This window comes from Ictalurus punctatus, chromosome 7, assembly GCF_001660625.3.
Source record: "Ictalurus punctatus breed USDA103 chromosome 7, Coco_2.0, whole genome shotgun sequence".
NCBI classification, from domain to species: domain Eukaryota; kingdom Metazoa; phylum Chordata; class Actinopteri; order Siluriformes; family Ictaluridae; genus Ictalurus; species Ictalurus punctatus.
In genome coordinates this window covers 12440100-12453213 of record NC_030422.2, presented here as the reverse complement: position 1 = coordinate 12453213, position 13114 = coordinate 12440100, and the positions used below count along the sequence as shown (strand labels likewise).

General features: G+C 41.4%; 1 protein-coding gene across 6 annotated transcripts in view; it reads left to right on the top strand.

Moving 5' to 3' along the window:
• Nucleotides 1–5303: 5303 nt before the first annotated feature.
• myo9b (myosin IXb) overlaps nt 5304–13114 on the top strand; it is a 32964-nt gene continuing 25153 nt past the window's right edge. For 5 of the 6 annotated variants that reach the window (XM_053681174.1, XM_053681176.1, XM_053681173.1 and 2 more), the window contains exons 1-6: nt 5304–5586; nt 6019–6829; nt 11345–11439; nt 12383–12445; nt 12687–12786; nt 12878–12978. In XM_053681174.1, the coding sequence (XP_053537149.1) occupies nt 6056–6829; nt 11345–11439; nt 12383–12445; nt 12687–12786; nt 12878–12978 (1133 nt within the window). In that variant the 5' untranslated portion in view covers nt 5304–5586; nt 6019–6055. The remainder of the gene's footprint in view (nt 5587–6018; nt 6830–11344; nt 11440–12382; nt 12446–12686; nt 12787–12877; nt 12979–13114) is intronic. The other variant, XM_053681177.1, reaches the window with a different exon arrangement.

Genomic DNA, 13114 nt, shown 5'->3' with positions numbered 1-13114 from the left:
ACGGTTTATATCAGTGTGAGGGTTTATATCAGTGTGAGGGTTTATATCAGTGTGAGGGTTTATATCGGCGTGAGGGTTTATATCAGTGTGAGGGTTTATATCAGTGTGAGGGTTTATATCAGTGTGAGGGTTTATATCGGCGTGACGGTTTATATCGGCGTGACGGTTTATATCGGCGTGAGGGTTTATATCGGCGTGAGGGTTTATATCGGCGTGAGGGTTTATATCGGTGTGAGGGTTTATATCGGTGTGAGGGTTTATATCGGTGTGAGTTTATATCGGTGTGAGTTTATATCGGTGTGAGGGTTTATATCGGTGGGAGGGTTTATATCGGTGTGAGGGTTTATATCGGTGTGAGGGTTTATATCGGTGTGAGTTTATATCGGTGTGAGTTTATATCGGTGTGAGGGTTTATATCGGTGTGAGTTTATATCGGTGTGAGGGTTTATATCGGTGGGAGGGTTTATAGGAGGGCATCCTCAGCAGAGGGGTAGGAGGGCGTCCTCAGCAGAGGGGTAGGAGGTTGTCCTCAGCAGAGGGGTAGGAGGGTGTCCTCAGCAGAGGGGTAGGAGGGTGTCCTCAGCAGAGGGGTAGGAGGGTGTCCTCAGCAGAGGGGTAGGAGGGTGTCCTCAGCAGAGGGGTAGGAGGGCGTCCTCAGCAGAGGGGTAGGAGGTTGTCCTCAGCAGAGGGGTAGGAGGGTGTCCTCAGCAGAGGGGTAGGAGGGCGTCCTCAGCAGTGGTTTAGGAGGGCGTCCTCAGCAGAGGGGTAGGAGGGCGTCCTCAGCAGAGGGGTAGGAGGGTGTCCTCAGCAGAGGGGTAGGAAGCATTTATTTTTATTTTAGTGAAGGTCAGTTAATTACCACAGTGGGTGTGGTCAGCATGAAACAGTTCAACTTTAAAGACCTGAAGTGTAGACTTTAATTATTTAAAATTTACACATACTGTCCTGGTTTACAGTCTTGTGGGGTTAATTGCATTATTATTTTTATACTGTAACAGTGATCAAAAATAAATGGAGCAAAGCTTTATCCTTTCACACTCTGTGATGAAGTCTGGTGAACCTCACTGGAGCTGACAGAGATGATGACCAAGTGGACTCCTCCAAGTGGAAGTGAAAGAGACAGTAATAATGTTTAATGGACATGAGGTTGTTTTCTATTAGAACTCTAAAAGAACACAAGAAGAGTGACCTAGAACAGATTATAGCAACACTGCCACCTAGTGTTCACTGCATCAAATTGACCCAGCAATCTCTACACGCATCTTCATCACTGTGAGTCAGGATTTAAATTCATCATTGTCATCATCATCATCATCATTAGATCACACTGAATGCACAGCCAACACCTTTGATCTAAAGCTAGGACTGTAAATAACTCTTACATCTAAAACACTTAATCTAATTGAAATTATTACTGATCAGGAGTTTAATGTACTGTGTTTAACAGAAACTTGGATTAGACCAAATGAGTATTTAACATTAAAAGAAGTTAGTCCTCACGGGTATAGTTATATACACCACCCTCGTCTAACTGGCAGAGGCAGAGGTGTCACTGTTATTTATAAAGATGTTCTTGGCATCACAGAAAAACCTGGACATGAATTCAACTCATTTGAACAATTTGAATAATCAATTCCTCCCTTAACACTGGCTGTATACTTAAACACTTTAAACTATCACTAAACAAACCCTTGATTTAAAAACCTGACCTCAACCCTGATCTTCTGTCCAGCTATAGGCCAATATCAAACCTCCCCCTTATCTCCAAGAGCTTAGAAAAAATTGTAGCACAGCAGCTACACTCATACCTACATAGAAATAACATTCATGAAATGTATCAGTCAGGAATTAGGCCTCATCATAACACAGAGACAGCGCTGGTTAAAGTGGTAAATGACCTACTACTGGTCCCTGATCAGGGTAGTGTCTCCTTGCTTGTGTTGCTTGATCTTAGTGCAGCTTTTGATACCACTGATCATACTATTCTCCTTGCTAGACTAGACAATGTTGTTGGCATTAAGAGAACGTTCCTGCGTCAGGTCTTATCTGACCGATCGCTATCAGTTCATAGATGTAAATGGATACTTCTCTATGCATAGTGAGGTAAATCTGGTGTTCCACAAGGTTCTGTTTTAGGCCCACTGCTTTTTACTTGATATACGCAACCTCTGGGTCAGATTATTCATAAACATGGTATTAGCATCCACTGTTATGCTGATGATACACACTTGTATGTTTCAGCGAAGCCAGAGGACAGACAGCAGCTTAATAAAGTTGAGGAATGTCTAAAGGACATTTGACGTCGGATGCTTATTAACTTCCTCTTACTTAATTCTGATAAGACAGAAGTACTTCACCTAGGACCACATGCAGCTAGAAGTATCTTTCTGATTACGCAGTAACTCTGCATGGACTTTTCGTTTCATCTTGTGTAGCAGTAAAAGACCTTGTTGTGATGGTTGACTCCAGTCTATCATTTGATGCTCTTGTAGATAATATTACTAGGCTAACCTTCTTTCATCTCAGAAATATTTCTAGGATAAGAAATATAATGTCACGACACGATGCAGACTTATTAGTTCATGCTTTCGTCACCTCTAGACTAGATTATTGTAATGCCTTACTGTCTGGATGTTCTAGTAGGAGCCTAAACAAGCTCCAGTTAGTCCAGAATGCAGCCGCAAGAGTCTTTACTAGAACCAGAAAATACGACCACATCACCCCGATCTTATCAACACTGCATTGGCTGCCAGTGGGACTCAGACACAGTCTCAGTGTTTTAAGCCAGGCTGAAAATCTATTTGTTTAGTCAAAACTTTTTTTCTTATGTAAAGGAGCAGATCTAAAGGCTCACAGATATAGAGTGTTGTGGTGAACTGGGTTGAACTGCGTTCACTCAGGTTTGTTAATGGTGGAGCGGCTGGCCGTTTTATCTCCAGGGAGACCTCATGTCTGTGTTCCCTTCTGGTTCTCCCTTTTAGTTATGCTGTCATAGATAGTTTTGCTTGATACCATAAACCTTGCTTGATACCCCACTTCTGCTTGGAGCCTCCAATACCTGAGAATCACTTCTGCTGTGTGGCTCCACATGGACAGCCTAAAGATCATTATAAGACTGATGTGGATGGCACCACACAGGCACCCTAAAGATGATTGTGGATGTTCTCACTTGGAAAGCCTAAGGATTGCGCTTGCTAAAAATGAAATGCACAAATCTCATTCATTATACAGTGGAGAATTTCACCTGGATCTTATAGACTTAAAGCTACAACTCTACTGAAAGCAAAAATTATCATACTGAAGATCTTCTGAAAATGTTCTGAAAATGCTGAAAATACTGAAAATGTTCATAATGAAGATCTTTCCAGTGCACTTAGCACTACGAACTACAAACTGCAGTTCCACAATGCATGTGTGTGTGTGTGTGTGTGTGTGTGTGTGTGTGTGTGTGTGTGTGTTTATACCAATGTGTAATGAATAATATATAACACATAAACATTGATGTAATAGAAATAAAGCTAGTGGGTGTGGCCAGGACTGCTGCCAGCTAATCAGAACACACTGTTAGTTATACTTATATTAAATGAAATAAACTGTACATTAGTTGCACATTAATCTCTTTATCTTATGCAATTTGTATATTTAATTATTTATGCATGTTGAATTTATAGTAGTTTACAATGTTCGCATTGAAGTCATTATATATTAATGATTTCCTGACAAATTTCACGCAATTATTAATTATTCATGCTGTGTTATTTACTATAATGTGTAATGAAGCAGAGGACGGAGGAGTGTAAGGGAGGAAACAAGTGATGTTTTATATAAAAAAGCTGAGAGGGAGATGTGTTTAATGTTGAAGTGGCTGTTTCTTCAGCTAATATATTCCTCAAATTACAAATAAAATGTAAAAATATTTTACTAGCCAGGTTTAAAATTTAGGGACCAGACATATATTTTAATGTAAAAACATATTTAATTAACAACATGTAACTACTTGTTTATGTGTGTGATTAATAACATAGAATTTCATAAACATAAAAGGGAATAATTACTATATATATATATATATATATATATATATATATATATATATATATATATATATATATATATATATATATATATATATATGTTTGAAGACAAACCTCTTTATGTGTAGAGAGGCAGTGAGGAATCAGCTCAGGTGCGCTGTGAGCTGTGACGTAATTACTGTGTGGAACACCAACAGGGCCATAAACACAGCTATGCACCAATTTACCTGTTTTTACATTCTCCTAACTGTAGCTAAGCGATAGCTAGCAAGAGTGCTTAATTACTTTCTAACTAGCCAGCGCCAGTTCATACAAACAGGGACTCCAGTAGTCTTATTTCAGATAGTGTTGCTGAATAATGGGGGAAAAAAACCTTCAGACATCAACCAATGGACAGCAAGCTGCTTTCATTATAACTAACTAACCTCTGTTTTCCTCTCTCTCATCAGTTAATGTTAAATACTCCAGAAAAATCATTTTACATGTCTGTCTTAGTAACTTTACTTTTCGAGGTCCTTAATTGAATAATAAAAGTAAGAATAAAAGTATTAATGGGACAATTCATCCAAAATCTAAAATGTAACCTGAGCACGTTTGACCCCCAAAGTCCAATATGTTTGATTAGTGTGATCGTTACACCATTCCCAGACTCGCTTGAAGAGTTGGCTCGGGCACGGTTTGGTTGGACCTGGGCACGGTACACATCTAGTGTGATCGCTAACCGTGACCGAGCATGAAACTCAAAACATGAATGCAGTCAATGATATGACTCTCAGCTGCCTCTGTAAAAATCTTAAGTGATAAATGTGTTGGGCATGCGAGAGCGCCGTGTGTCACCGCACCCCAAACCATTCCAAATAATCCAGAGTAATAATAAACTTTATTTTACATAGTGCCTTTAAAAGTAGCTTCTCAAGAAGCTTTACATAAAAATAATATATAGATACAAATAAGCATCAGTCAAAAAATAATAAATAAATAAAAAGTTACAATAATAACGTTACGTTGATGGACTTCATCGCACTGTGCGAGAGCGCTTTTCTTCCAGTTTTCCGATTATTCAAAGCGTTTTCGAAACATGAAGGTAAAACGAAGAAATAGAAAAGTGCATGAGCCCCGATGACGCTGACGGATGACGCCAGAGGATGTTCATGGTGTAATACACGCCATGACTCGGTCGGCTGTAGAACTCAGCTGAGAGTTCAGCAGGATCTTGTGTACAGTGTGGGAAGGTTTCATGGCGCGATCTCGTTGTGTTCTGAGCCGCACGGCCTTCCACAGGGCGGGGATGGCTGTTTAGTGAAGAAGCTCGGAAGTGAGAGAGCCGTGTGGAGCTCAGAGTTTAGTGTTGAAGATTTAAACCTGCGGCTTACTGTTTACAGAAGGTGTTATTTCCTGTCGCGGATGTGTTTTTAATCATTTCACCTCGCGCTTTGATTTTGTTGACAGTGCAGGTGAGCTGCTGTTCTCGGGTTTTAGGTTATCCAGTGGTTTTAACCCTTCACATGGCTGTGTGTCCTGACGGAATAACGCACTTCACACATTAAAGCAGGTGAGAGTCTGAGGAGAAACCGGAAGCGCGCGAAATTGTTATTTCCGAGCTGCTCAGGTGTGCTAATGATCTACTGTTATTACTTATACACCTGTTCAGGAGTTACACAGCTTCAAATGCAAATATTATTCGTTTTGCTTTCATAATTCACATTTTATTGATTTACTTACTCATTTACATATGTATTTATTGACTGACTGAATAAGTATCATTAGTTTTTTAAGCGCGAGACATTTTCCAGCTTGGCACTTCCTAGTTGAACCAGAACAAGCATGAACATGCACTCTTTTTCCCCCTCTTCTTTTTTTGCATTCCCTCTCTCACCTCACACCCTCCACTCCCTTTCTCTCTCTCTCTCTCTCTCTCTCTCTCTCTCTCTCTCTCTCTCTCTCTCTCTCACACACACACACCTCTGCTCTGCTCTCGCTGTAGGTTCTGTGTGACATGTGGTGTATCCTCGAGTGTCACGATGAGCGTCCCAGAGAGCAAAAGCACCACAGACGTGTCCTACGTGCTGAAGATTCACGTGAGTCCGTCCCTCAGCACACGTCCGTCCTGCACAGTCAGGGTGCGAAACGGCACCACGGCGGCCCTGGTGGTGCAGAAAATCGCTGAGCTGCTCGAGCTCGACTCGTCCAAGCCGTATGAGCTGATGGAGGTGAGGAAACACGCAGGGGACAAACACGTCCTCCGGACGGACGACTGTCCTGTAGACCGCCTGCTGCTTTGGCCGCAAGGACACGAGGAAAGTCAGGGTTATTATTTCACTTTCCAGCAGGGCAAACAGGACACACCAGGGCAGCACCGCACCGTGCAGGACTTTCTGACACCCCGGCATGAAGACGTGAAGGATCTGTGCAGCCTCGCTGTGCTTAACGAGGACAGTATTCTAGAAACGCTGCGCTGTCGGTTCTACACGCACCAAATCTACACATACGCCAGTAACATCCTCATCACCGTCAACCCCTTCAAGTTCCTCCCCATCTACAACCCCAAATATCTGCAAAGGTACGAGAACTGCATTCTAGGAAAAGAAGATCCTCACATCTTTGCTATAGCGGATGCTGCGTTCCATGCCATGCTGAACAAACGGACCAATCAGTGCATCGTCATCTCCGGAGAAAGTGGCTCGGGGAAAACGCAGAGCACCAACTTCCTCATCCACTGTCTGACCACGCTGAGCCGGAAGGGCTGCACCAGCGGCGTGGAGAGGACCATCTTAGGAGCTGGACCAGTACTTGAGGTACTGTAACACATCCTCGTCCACTTTACCTTGGGTTAGTGTTCATTACTGCTAAAGTTCATTATATGAGCACTAACTCATTCGCTGCAGGTTTCCTGTTATTACATGGAGGATACATTCTTGAGCAGTAAAACATTTACAGATTGGACTTTATTCCTCTGACTTCATTCTTATATCACGGCCGTTGGAGTTGGGTTCTTTTACAGTGCTAGAGAATTAGCATATCAAATCCTTTTCACACTAGCTGTTTGGTTGTTAGGGGAGTCGGTTGTTGGGTTGACCTGTTGGTCAGGTCAGGTGTTGTTGGATTGGTCAGAGCCTGTGAGTCATGTGTTGCTGGGTCACGTCAGTCCGTCAAGTCATTAAGAGAGAGAGTAAAGTTGATAGGGGAACTCCGTGAGGAAGTAAAGTTCCAGAGAAATTATTAGGGTACATATTCAAGGGAGCATAGTCATTAGTGGAAGTGATTTAAGGAAGTACATGAAGTACAGAAATGGGTTTTTTGGAAAAACTGATGTTGTATTGAGGGTGTGTTTCCTCTCCAGGGCGTTTGTCCAGGACGGCGCATGATTGGCTGATGATGATGATGATGATGATATCATCTTGTCATGCCTCTTTTGAAATTGATGAAGGCCTGAATGTTTGTCATTTAATACAAACTAATTTTTATTGGAAACAGGAAGCAGTGCATGTGATCACTTGACCAAGAGATTTTGTTCTCACACTTCCTCACGTTATAAAAAAAAAGAGCTGTGTGTGTGTGTGTGTGTGTGTGTGTGTGTGTCAGATGCCTTGAGGGAAGTCTTGAACATGATATTCTGTCCTATTCGGTTCATTTTTATATACAGCAATATGTTTATTTTCCAGATCTCCAATCAGTGTTATTTTAACCTGAGTGATGTTGCTCAAGTCGGGCAGTTTGTGGGACAGTTGTCGCTTGGTGAGTTAGTTTTTCCGTCAGTGAGTTATTTTGGTGGTGTGGTGGCTTCTTGGTTAGTGGGACAGTTATTTCAGTTATTTGGTGGGCTGTTTGTCAGTGGATTGGTTGGAGAGTGTGTAGATTGGATGTTGAGTCTGTTGTCAGTTGGTTGGTGAACTGGTGGGAGGGAAGATCAGTTAGTGAGTTGGTCACCTGGTCAGTTAGGAGTTTGGTCAGTTGTGGAGCTACTTTGTGAGCTAATTCTGGGGTTAGTTGGTGGGGTATGAGTTGTTCAGTCGGTTGAGTGTTTGGTCAGTGGGTAAACTGAGCAGTCCGTTGTTTGAGTGTTAGTGGGTCAGGTAATCAGTGGGTTAGTTATTGAGTTGTTTGGAAAATGGTTTTTATTCTTGTTCTGTTGTTAAGATTGTTTATAGTTTAGAGTAAATGAGAAGATGATGGTGATTAGTGAGCTTAAGGTTAGTGGGAAACTCTTTGTGGTGTTCAGCACTTAACACTGAGACGTGTTCTTCATGTCGTTCTCTCTGAGGGTTAAATAAGAAATCCAGTCATGTAATTCACCCGAACTCGTTTAACCAGTTCAGCACTACAATCACTGCGAACATCTCACAGTGTGTGTGAGTGAGTGTGAGTGAGAGTATGTGTATGAAAGTGTGTTTGAGCGTGAGTGTGTGTGTGTGTGTGTGTGTGTGTGTGTGTGTGTGTGTGAGAGTGTGTGTGTGAGAGTGTGTGTGTGAGAGAGTGTGTGTGAGAGTGTGTGAGTGAGAGTGTGTGAGTGAGTGTATGTGTGAGTGAGTGCCTCCTGTCACCTGCTCCAGTATTCCAATCAGCTCACGGTTTACACGGATAACACAGCGCGTTCCGATATTTTCTCACTCACACACACTCACACACACACTCTGTTTTAGTTTTCCTAAAGAGTTTATCAACTCAGTGGAACAAGAGTGTGTGCTTGTAAGTAAATGTAAGTGTAAGTGTGTGTGTGTGTGAGAGAGAGAGAGAGAGAGAGAGAGAGAGTATGGGAGAACACACACCTGCATGAATGACAAAAACAAAAAAACCCAAACAAAAACAGTTGAAAGTTGGCATGTCTGTTGTGTGTTCTCTCTCGTTCTCCACGTCTCAAACCCTCTCTATTTATTTATGTTTGTTTGTTTGCTTATAATGTTTTATTAGGGGGCCAAGCACTGAAGGCAACCTGCTGTTATTCTTCCTCTTCTTCCTCCACTTCTTCTTCTTCTTCTTCTCCTTCTGGCTAGCGTGTGTATGGCAGCCCATAGGAACGTCTGTTAAAGAGTTGTGAAATTTGGCACACTGATTGGGGAGGGTCTAAGGAACATTCTAACCAAGTTTGGGCCAAGTACTTTCAACACTGTAGCGCCACCATCAGGTCAAATTTTGGCCTAATTTGGAAGTACCTTCATGGCCATAATTTTGGCCCGTGTATCCAAAATGTAAAAGCCATGCAACCCTGGATTCCCTGGGTCATGTTCAGCACACCCTAAGACAAGTTCTGTGTAGTTAGATTTTCCACCATCTTGGATTTTGTCTGAAGCTGTTTTTTCGTTACTCCTCCTACAAACGTTGTCCGATCATCACCAAATTTGGCTCACGCCATCTTCAGAGTATGCCTCACAAACCACTCAAACGAATTTTGAATTCTCCAACTGGTTTTCCTGTAATGGGTGAACGAATCTGACAGTGAAGTCGTCAAACAGGAAGTGAGACTGTATCTCAGCAATGACGTGAAACCTACCTTTTCTGTACAAAAAGTTATCAAAGGGATTTTGATATTCAAAACCGTTCTCCTGTAACGCACGGACAAATGCACAAAACAGGTTGCGAGGGTGTATCTCAGCAATGCATCTATGTATCCTCATGTAATCTGTTAAGTATTTTCATGACCATGCCCTGAATGCACCCAAGAAGTTTCATGACAGTGCCGCCTTGTGGTCAAGAACTGTAACGTTTTATTTTCTCTTCCTTATTTAACATTTGAAGAATTTGTGTGAAATTTAAAGCTGATTTTTCCAGTAATTCTCTGGAGTACGCTGAAGTGAACCCACACCAAGATCTGAAATTCAAGTGTTCTAATTCAAGCCTCTGAAAATGCCATATTATTATTATATTAATTATTCATTATGTATTATTATGATTATTGTTGAAGGTATGCAGCTCTGCTCCTTCTGCTAGCTGATGGGTGTTGGTCGACTCTAGAGTAGTCTGGTCGAATTCTAGTGCAGGCAGAAACATGCTCGCTCACACACACACACACACACACACACACACACACACACACGCACTCAGGGTTGGGAGGGTTACTTTAAAAATGTGTTCCATTACAGTTACAAATGACTTCATAAAATCTGTAATCAATAAGGTAATCTCACAATTGTGTAAGTCTGACAATATGAAAGAAATGTAATCTGATTATTTTTGGATAATTTCAAGGTCACATATGCAAATGAAGTCAAAAGAAAAACAGTATGATCTTAAATACTTTTATTTAGAGATCATTTTAGAGCTTAAAAACATGTTCTATATTTGAATTTGTTTTAATTAATTAATCAATCAAATGAATAAATAAAAGATCACCGACCCTGATGCCGGTAACATTACATCACTAAAGATATATTGACCATATTCTGGTTTTCCAAATAGAGGACACCTTAATAGTGTTTAAAACAGTGTTATTAGGAATGCACACTATTAAGATCACATAAATAAATAAATATAAATTCCTACATTCTTTTGCATATCCATGGAATAAAATAAAATATCAGATGCCGCGAGTGAACCTTCTGCCATCGGTTACACATTTGAATGGCCATGTAATACAAAGCAGTGCGATAAGACGGAATTAAAAATCACCTTATATGGTCGTGGTCAGTGTTTCGACTCAGGTCAGCGGGCGTTCGCTGCTATTGTGGAGTAACTGTTTAATACCGTACACAACAGCGCTTTACACGCTCGCTGAGAGGAGGATAACGGTCGAGAGGCAGGAATTTGGCCAATAGTTGCTGCAAGACTTTTATAATTGACCAATCGGTGTGCAAGGAGGCGGGACTTACAGAGAGGGGTTAATGCGCACACACGACGCGGTGTTGGTTCATGAACACATCATAATGAAACTGAAGCCGAATCCCGGACATTGGCCTGGTTCTAAGGGAGTCATAAAGAAAGAAACAGCGCAGTCAGTAACACATTAAATCATTAACTAGACATTTTGGGGACATTCTGAGTGAAAATAAACACCGAGGGTTCAGAAAATATTCATACTCTTTTAAAATTTTTGCACATTTTATCGTTCATCCTGAGCTCAGTTCTGACCAGTGTCCCCATAGCATGATACTGCCGCCACCATGCTTCACAGTAGGAATGGTATTAGCTAGTCTCCTACCAAGTGCTCTGCAGTAGTGCAGATATTTGCATTTATATTTCTTTGTATATTTATATCATTGTTTGAATATTAATATTTATGTTTCTTTACAGCCTGCTGTAAACTGTATGGCGCGAGAGAAACGTTCAGGTTTTAGAACAGGATGTAAATATTTGTACATTTCCTTTTGTCCACGCAGGCATTCGGCAACGCAAAGACGACGTACAACGACAACTCGAGTCGCTTCGGGAAGTTTATCCAGGTGAATTTCCTGGAAGGTGGAATCGTTAGAGGGTGAGCCAGATTCTGTTTGTCCGCATTCTTCTTGCGTGCGCGTCATCTGAAGGCGTGTGTGATAGCATCTGCATCATTCTTCACTTCAGTACATACAACAGTTCTCTCTCACACACGGTTTTTGGAGCTCTCCTTGATTCCCTCTATCTTGACTAGAACTCCAGTCCCAGCTGAAGAGATGCAGAACCGTAATGTGATGCTACCACCACCATGCTTCACTGTGGGTGTGATGTGCTTTGGGTGATGAGCTGTCTGTTTTAGAATGATTTTTGTCCCTTCATTAGTTTTTGAGGGATGTTCTGTTCTTGGCAATGTCACTAAGGTGCCACATTTTCTCCACTTGATGATGACCTTCACGGTGTTCAATGGTACATCTAATGTTTTGGAAATTGTGCTACCTTTTTGGGGTCATACATTCACATCGAAGGGGTCGTGGTGGAATGTGTGACCAGCTTCAAGTTCCTGGGTGTGCATGTCCCTGAGAAATTTTCCTGGGCACTCAACACCTCCACCCTGATCAAAAAGGCTCAACAGTGCCTTTACTTATCCCCTCCAGATCCAACTGAACTTTACTGCTGCACTACTGAAAGCACCTTACAGCTCATCCCCAACCTTACTTCTCTGCACATTACTGACTGATTACTATTAATCACTATAGTGCTGTTTGCACTTCTTGTTAGATGCTAACTGTGTTTCATTGGCTCTGCACAATGACAACAAAGTTGAATCTAATCTAATATACACATGTGTATACTGATAAGAATAGAAGTGCAATATTCTTTTCACAAGTCAAAGACGCTTTTGCGAGCAGGGACTTGCAGGGTTCTGTTTCAGGATGTTTATTTTGGACAAATGTGGAGAATTATTGTCTATGGATATATAAAATAAGTGTGTGTGTGTGTGTGTGTGTGTGTGTGTGTGTGTGTGTGTGTGCGCGTGCCAGAGCTACGATAGAGAAGTACTTGCTGGAGAAATGCCGTCTCGTGTCCAGGAAAAGCAGAGAAAGGTAAAAACAGCATGAAGTGATTAGAATTAATTAATTAATCAATCAATTTTCTGATTTATTACATGAAACCTATTATTATTATTATTATTATTATTATTATTATTATTATTATTATTATTATTATTGTATTTAGGATAAAAAAATGTGTTTGAAATTAAATTTTATCACATCTTTTCTTATCTCTTCTATATGGTGTGTGTGTGTGTGTGTGTGTGTGTGTGTGTGTGTGTGTGTGTTACAGGAACTATCATGTGTTTTATTACCTGCTTGTCGGAGCGTCTCAGGAAGAAAAAGAAGAGTTCAAACTGTTAGAACCAGAAAATTATCACTACCTCAAACAGGTATGTACACACACACACGCACACACACACATTGACCCAGATATGTGTGTGGTATGGTGGTGTGTATCTGAATGTTGTGTTGATGGTGTAGGATCAGGCTGATGTGGACGATGTAGCAGAGATTGAGTGTGAGTTTAAGAGACTGCAGCAGGCGATGGAGATGGTCGGCTTCCTGCCTGCTACCAAGAAACAGTGAGTTACTAAGAGGAAACATCTCTCTCTCACACACACACAGACTCACACTCACGCCGCTGATAAGGTCTCACACACCAGTTTCGTGCTGCTGATAACGTGTGTTTCATATTTTTATAACGTGTTCAGCAGATAG